The sequence below is a fragment of the Pimephales promelas genome, chromosome 25, assembly GCF_988280905.1.
Source record: "Pimephales promelas chromosome 25, fPimPro1.hap1.1, whole genome shotgun sequence".
NCBI classification, from domain to species: domain Eukaryota; kingdom Metazoa; phylum Chordata; class Actinopteri; order Cypriniformes; family Leuciscidae; genus Pimephales; species Pimephales promelas.
The window spans coordinates 18637085-18645175 of NC_142793.1; the positions used below are offsets into that span (position 1 = coordinate 18637085).

General features: G+C 35.8%; 2 protein-coding genes across 2 annotated transcripts; both read left to right on the forward strand.

Moving 5' to 3' along the window:
- Positions 1–2543: 2543 nt before the first annotated feature.
- Positions 2544–3664, forward strand: LOC120469144 (troponin I, cardiac muscle). The gene is made up of 4 exons (XM_089127794.1): positions 2544–2671; positions 2746–2835; positions 2925–3098; positions 3230–3664. Exons 1-4 carry the CDS (start codon positions 2651–2653, stop codon positions 3317–3319), a joined length of 375 nt encoding a protein of 124 aa, XP_088983920.1. The 5' UTR covers positions 2544–2650; the 3' UTR covers positions 3320–3664.
- A 276-nt stretch (positions 3665–3940) lies between these two features.
- bpgm (2,3-bisphosphoglycerate mutase) lies at positions 3941–7452 on the forward strand. Its single transcript, XM_039657901.2, has 3 exons — positions 3941–4035; positions 4603–5225; positions 5780–7452. Exons 2-3 carry the CDS (start codon positions 4625–4627, stop codon positions 5956–5958), a joined length of 780 nt encoding a protein of 259 aa, XP_039513835.2. The 5' UTR covers positions 3941–4035; positions 4603–4624; the 3' UTR covers positions 5959–7452.
- The last annotated feature ends 639 nt before the right edge of the window (positions 7453–8091 follow it).

Consider the following 8091-nt stretch of genomic DNA (forward strand, 5'->3'; position numbering starts at 1 on the left):
ACCACAAACCAGGAGAAAACAGGGGATTGCTAAATAAAAATGACACCCACCTCCTTACAGTTCCCAAACAATAAACAAAGCAAATTATCAGATAAATATCAGCTTAAATGATGAAGCAAAATGGTATGGACTGGGACGTCTCACAAATAAGCAACAGAGCAATAAGCTGCAATAAAGCAACAGTTCTCTAGGCCAAAACAACAGAAAGAGGCAGTGTTGCACAGGTCCACTAGCCTGACTTCGTCATACTCATATTAAAGAAAGAATATGAGTCTGAATCTCCTCCATTGGGCTTTGATTATGAGGCGTGTCGTAACCGAACCAGGACAAAAGAAAAAACCTCTGCACTCAATTGGATAGTCGGTAGACCTACCAACCAATCAGAACAACGCATAAGTCAACTCCTTTGCATAGCGCAGTTTTCAAATACAGAACGTAGCCTACTTTATATATTTTAGAAGTTAAATAATGAGTGTTACTTCTTTTACTTACTTCTCCATGAGTGCCACCAAAGGAGAAACCACAACGACTACAGGCTTTTCATTACGTGGCTTTTCATTAGGCAATTTGACTGGCCCAAAGATTTCTGAACCGATCATAATTTCTCCTCAATGGATCGAGTCCAGACCGAACTTCCCGTCCAAAAAATGTTGTGGGCGGAGTTCGGGCTGGCATCCAGGCTACAGGTCCACGACAAGGAACACAACAGCTTTCAACAACAGAACACGACAGGGCAGGACAGGGCAGGACAGGGCACAGACCATGCTCCGGAGAAAGGTTCTCCCTGAATGATAGTTCTGCTGGCTTTTATGCTGCGTCTCTCCTGGTTGATAAGCAGGTTCAACTGGAGACGTAAGCAGCTACCTGCCAGAGTGAAAAAGTGGGAGGAGCCAAAAGAGAGCAGGAGACACCAAAACAACAAAGAAAACAAACACAGATCACAGTACCATGTACTTCGCAAAAATATACATCCTTGGACGTAACAAATATGATATGATTATTAACCTTTTCCTTTAAAGTCTTGAGATATGTGGCTATCAAACTGTTCTTTTCCCAATATATACAGTGCAAACTGTATGAAAAGAACAAACGCCAAAGTACAGTATCTCCAAAAAGAACAATTGGACATGAAACTTAAATTTAGTTCAGATTAAATTGGATAAGACCAGTGTTAGGGAAAGATGTGTGTTACAATATTGCGTTGCTCCATAAAAAGGTAACTAATTGCGTTACGCAAAGTTATGTTACATTACTTTTGCGTTACTTTTTCTCACCTGGACTGGGCTTGCTTTTTGTATTTTAATTACAAAAAAGTTATATTTTTGGCAAATGGCCCTTTCACACCAAAAGTGAAATGAATAAGCCTCAGACTTCAGCAATGAAAACAATAAAAAGAAACACAAATGTGGTTTATCTTAAGTGATTTGTGCTTATTATTATGGTTGAATTGGATCATTGAAGGCCAGCAGCAAAAACATTGGTCAATTCTGAATTTGCATTTCACCGTTTTTATTTATTTTGATAAATGCTGAATCTGTTTTTGTGCAAGTGAGATAATTAAATATGTTCACTTTTAATCTAAAAATACAATATTTCTCTGAACATGGGGATAATGGGAAAACAAAGTGACTATTTGAAAAAGTAACTACTTTTTTAAAATTTAAAAGTAATGCATTACTAGTTACTTGAAAAAAGTAATCTGATTACTTAACCCTCAACATTGGATAAGACAATGCGTACACTGGACACATATAGTCTCATTAATCCTGGAGTATTGTTGTGCTCACCCTTAGTCTAGATAACAAAGTGCATTTCAGCACCAGCTGCTCTGAAGCCTGAGATGTGAAGCATTTGACAATGATAATGGTGTGGACAGAGGTCTATTTTAGTGTGCATCAGAATCTATAAATCTGCTGAGTTTCCTCCCTTTGGCCAAAACAAAATCATACTTCCATCATCTGAGAGGTAAGGACCTTCAGGTTATGACAACTTCTTAGATAGATATAGTAGTTACCTTTTTGTCATTGACATTACATCAGAATGTTCCTTGTTTTTAGGAAGTCTATTTTAATATTGTTTTAGATTTTTGGACCTTCTTTTCATTTGTTAAACCTCCAGGGAAAAAAAAACAAAGGCACTAACATGTCTGAAGCAATGTAAGTATTTTAGGAAATTTGTATTATTTTTAAAATATTATGTTATGGAAATGATAAAATAATAAATATCAGATAGAAATTATACTTGTTAAATATATTTTTTCTTTCCTGGCTCTATATGTATCAGTCCGGTGAGTATTTAAACACTATTTAATTGCGGTATTATTATATAACGTTGCAGCTGGCCGGGTCACAATGTTGTTCATTTCATATCGGCTCTCTTCTTCAGAAAAAGCCCAAGATTTCAGCATCTCGGCGGTTATTTTTAAAGGTTGGTATATATTTATTAGTATATTCATTTTATGTATGAATATATTTTAAAGCAACTACCATTGTGTACATATGAATATATGGCTATGCATCCTCATTTTAATGCATTGCAGACCAAAATACTGAAGAAGGCCAGCACACTGCTGGCAGAGGAGAAGGAACAGAAAAAGATTGAGCGAGAGCAAGCGCTCAGTGAGAGAGCTCCTCCTATCAAACTGTCTGGGATGTCCATACAGGACCTACAGGTTGCTATTCTTTAGTCTTTTGACCGAATTCCTTTGACAATGTTCTTTCTTACATGCTGATGTTCTGCTTACAGAATCTGTGCAAAGACCTTCATCAAAAGATTGATGTTGTTGATGAGGAACGATATGACATTGAATCTAAAGTTGGCAAACATGATAAGGAGGTACTTTTTTGCATTAAACCTGCGTTAAAAATACCTAAACGTAAAAGCGTTAACTGATGCATTCATTTACATTGCTGCTTTTGGTATAGATCGCAGAATTAAACCATAAAATCTTTGAGCTGAAGGGTAAAATGAAGAGACCTGCCCTGAAGAGAGTGAGGGTGTCTGCGGATGCCATGCTGGGGGCTCTGCTCGGTGCCAGACACAAGGAATCCATCGACTTTAAAGCTAACCTCAAGACTGTGAAGAAAGAGGAGGAAAAGGTATTTAATCAACACATCTATCAATATCATTTATAGATTCAGTGCTTTCTTGTTTGTTAATTCATCAATAATCATATAAATAATATGTACAAATAATACAAATAATATGCATTTACTTGTAATCCACACAGAAAGAGGAAGTGACCGACTGGCGTAAAAATGTGGATGCCATGTCAGGCATGGAGGGCAGGAAGAAGCTGTTTGCGGGACCAACTTCTTAACAATTTATTTATCATTAATTATTTCACATATTAAATCCAACGTGAACTAAAGGTTATTGAAACACCAACATTTGTCTGCTATTTAATTGTGGTTTTGTGTTTGTTTTATTGCACAAACAGCTGGATGAATAAAAAAACAGCTGTGCTATTGTTATGACCACAGTTATCAATTCAAATAGCCTATTAAAACATTATGTGCTTTACGACACATATAAAACATTTATTTATGTTAATATATGATTATTATATAATTGCGTTTGTCATTATATAATAATGTTTATATTGGTACGAGATGTTTATGTGATCAGATGTGTGAATATCGAGAAACAATAAAGATTTCACTGTTTTCACAGTTATTTCAATGTTTTCTGACTGTATTGCTCTGTTTTCTGGCAGCACATATCACTTTACACTTTACCGTATGATATATTCCAGAACTTCTAACACATTATTTGAAATAAAGTAACTGGTCATACCTGATAAATTAGGCGAATAAGGTTTGTAATAGTTGTATACAAAATTGGACATGACGCCATCAACCTCAAAATAACGGCAGTTCTGATTCGTCACTGTACGCTTAAACACGCCTACTTGTGGAGAATCACGAATTTGATTGGCTGAAAGAAGTGTCACTCGCGTTTGTGTTCGTTGATGCTGCTGATAGTTCCTGTTGCTGGGCTGTAGCTACTCAGGGCTGGGCGGTTTCTCATCTGAAGGTGAGTATGTAGTAATTCATAGTCATTTCCAATGTTTCTTTCATCTTCACCTGCCTTTCATCTTATGATTAATTTAAGCAGATAAGTACGTTTTTGCGTGCACGGTAGGATTTCATTATGACATTCAAGCAGGCTAGTTCAGTTGTGTTCTTGTCATACAGTAGTTTGATCGCTACTTGGTTTCATTTTTAGTTCCCTAATTATGTAAATCTAAATACCACATTTTATCCTGCGAACGCAAGTTTTTTCCGATTTAGCTTTTAAATATTAGAGTTGGTCAGACCATTTATTAAATTAGCATTGACATTTAGTTGATGACCCTTAACCTTTCAGTTCTGTTCTCCAGATAGATTGATGCAGGGTGATTATATTTAAGTTTGTTATATTTAAAGTTAAATGTCATTCTACAAGTAACTGGAACTCATTATCATGTTTTATTGGATGTACATACTGTAGTAAATAAGTATAGAGAATCGAGATGGGCAATGATATTTTTGACATTCATAATCAAGCAGTTGAGATTTGTCATAGAGTAACGTTATTAATCAGCATGTGCATATCTTTCAGGCTTCCATACTGCCTTTTCTGGATGTCCAAACACAAACTCTTCCTGCTCCGGCATGGGGAGGGGGCCTGGAACAAGGAGAACCGCTTCTGCAGCTGGGTTGACCAGAAACTGAGCGAGAACGGGGTGGTGGAAGCCCAAGAATGCGGCAGGCTCCTGAAAAAGCAGGGCTATCAATTCGACCAGGTTTTTACCTCCTTACTGAGCCGTTCCATCCACACAGCCTGGTTGGTGCTGGAGGCCATGGGAGAAGAGTGGGTCCCAGTCACCAAATCCTGGAGGTTAAACGAACGGCATTACGGTGCCCTGATCGGCCTCAATCGGGCTGAGATGGCGCTGAAACATGGCGAGGATCAGGTTAAACTGTGGAGGCGTAGCTATGATATCATGCCGCCCCCCATTCATGAGTCACATCCCTATTACGCTGAAATTTACAATGACCGCCGATACAGTACGTGTGACGTTCCGAAAGAGGAACTGCCCAAAACGGAAAGTCTGAAGGAAGTGCTAGACAGACTTCTTCCTTACTGGAATGATGTCATTGTACCTGTGATCAAGAGTGGCCAAACAGTTCTCATCTCTGGACACGGCAACAGCTGCAGAGCTTTGCTTAAACATCTGGAAGGTGAAAAATATATATTTTTGTCAGTGTGCTTTTTTTTTTTTTTACCAAACACAAAAGAAGGAACACAAAAGAAGATATTTTGTTCATACAGTGAAAGCCAGTGGCATCCGGTTTTCATTATATGAACAAATACACATGAAACAGTCTTAAAAATATCTTACTTTGACAATGATGCTGAAAATTCAGCTTTGCATCACAGGGATACATTACATTTTGAAATATATTTAAATAGAGAACAGTAAAATTGTAATAATACAGTATTTCACCATTTTACTGTATTTGAATGAAATGCAGCCTTGTTGTGAGACACAAGACTTTCAAAAACATTTCAAAAATCTTATAGACCCCAAACTTTTGAACATTAGTGTACCATATAGGCCTTCAGTAATCCCTAAACATTCAGATGCAAGTTATAAAACCCCCAAAAATGCTCTTAATCCTGTTTTTATTTAATATTCTATCATTTTAATAGCTTGTTTTTAAACATTATCAAATAATATGCAAATAATATGCATTAATATGCTAATTAATGTATATGCTGTGTTTCTCAACAGATATATCGGAAACAGACATTGTCAATGTAACACTGCCCACGGGAGTTCCAGTCTTACTGGAGATGGATGAAAATCTCCGACCGGTCAAGCCACGCCAGCTCCTGGGCGACCAGGCCAAAATTCAGGCGGCCATCAAAAAGGTGGAGGATCAAGGGAAGGTTAATGCAGAAAATAAATAAGGGTTTTCTTGAGGAAAATGTCAGAATCTTCAGATAGGAATTGTTCACACAGAAACATTAGTCGTTCAGTATGTCCTGATGCACTGTCCGAGGTAGGCGTCCTGTTTAGATTGGTACTTTAAGAGTCTAGAAGAGTTATATGTTAGTATTGAATTCAGGCAATGGTTACTTATCCCAAATGCAGACTTGCTGCATATATTTTGTCACTGCAGGAGATCTGTAGACCAAATAATGAAGCAGATACTGATATAACATTATTTTTTTTAAATGATCATTTAATGTGGTGTTATTTTTTCTTAACTCTTGTATTTGAACCTGTTACTTTTATTATCTATGGATTTTAGGCCGCAGAAAACCAGTGCCTTCATTTGGGTAAAAATAGCATCCATCCGTTGTTTTCTAATAGAATTTGTTATTGTAGGTCAATACAAATATTTAACAAATTCTATATATATATATATATATATATATATATATATATATCAGTAAACTCAGTAATATTCTGAACTGCTTTAAAATAACTGCTTACTATAATATAATGTGAATTTTTTTATCATTACTCCAGTCACATGATCCTTTCAAGAAACTTCTCATTCATCTTGCTGAAAACAGTTGTGCTGCTTAATATATTTTTTGTGGAAATTGTGACACAGGATTCTCTGATAAATATATAGTTAAAAAAGAGCAACATTTACTTGAAATAGATTTTTTTTTTTTTTTTTTTACAATAATTACTATTTAATGTCACGTTTGACCAATTTAATGTGCCATTGCTGAATAAAATATAAATAAGCACAAATTATTCACTCCACTGTCTGGACTTCCAAGGCACAGATTAAACCTAATGTTATTTGATTCATATTCATAATCCATCAAGTGATATATATATATATAAAAATAGAGACTCAATTGGATGTTATAATATTAAATTGTTAAAAAATGTGTGTTTTATACTACAGGTAGCATATTTTGGGTGGGATTATTTAAAAAGGTCATTTTGTTTATGTCTAATGTATTTATTACCATAAATATATTTAAAGTTAATATGTGTTAAGATTAACTTATATTCAGTTTTATCATGCAATGCCAAATGCTACCAACGCTAGCTCTTTCTTTATCTCATCCGACATTAACCAACATAAATGCAAAGAAAACCTAGCGAGTAAAACTAAGACATAGTTGTGGTTTATAAAGTCTGTGCACTGTAATAATTTTGTTTTTGTGTTTTTTATTGTCCAACACTGTACTGTACAAGTAAAGAAATGCTATATGTGTCTTGTTTTTGTTATAATATCCATTGTGTCTTTCACTGTTACATGTCTACATGTTCTATCCCTGTTCTACCATACTATTATTTAACCGGGGCACATCTTATGTAGTTTCACTTTCTTTTTCACTACCCAGAAGAACTGGTCTGCTCTGGTTTAGCACATCCCTGATACATTTTCCTGAAAGAATAATATATAAAAATAAAGATGACTTGAATAAAATGGGTTAATGTGTATTGAATAGTGTGCGTGAAAAAGTAGAAAACACTTGAGTTAACCAGGAGGAGGCGCTGCATTGCTACTGTGTTCTCTGAGGAGACATTTCTCCAGTAGATGATGATCTAAATATAATAGTGGTGGATGGTACGTTTATTATTACAGAAAGCACTAATGACATAAGGAAACTGATTTTGGTTATTCAATAGGATGTAGCACTTGGCACAGTACATATTCATTAAACTTAATCGCTCACATTTTTCTTGTTGCGCTGGAATGTTCGAAGAGAGGCACTAAAACATATCCTCATGGTCTTTTAGAAGTATATACATTTGAAAATGTTATATGCTCATGGGAAAACATGCCACATCCATCTTCTTCTGTGCTTATTAAAAAGTAATGTGATTTTCATTGAGTTTATTTGCTGTGCTATGAAGACGTGACCGGACAGCCAGTTTCTGATTACACTCGATATAAACTCCTTTTAAGAAAACATTTGTCATGGACCAAAACATGGATTTGACGGCCCTTACTTGAGTCTCGAAACAGTACAAAAAGCATCACAGGAATCTGACTAAAAGCTCTGCCAAGGATCTAATTTGAGAACTGTTCTGTTTGTCTGAAGCCTAGAGAGTCCTGGACACAATGT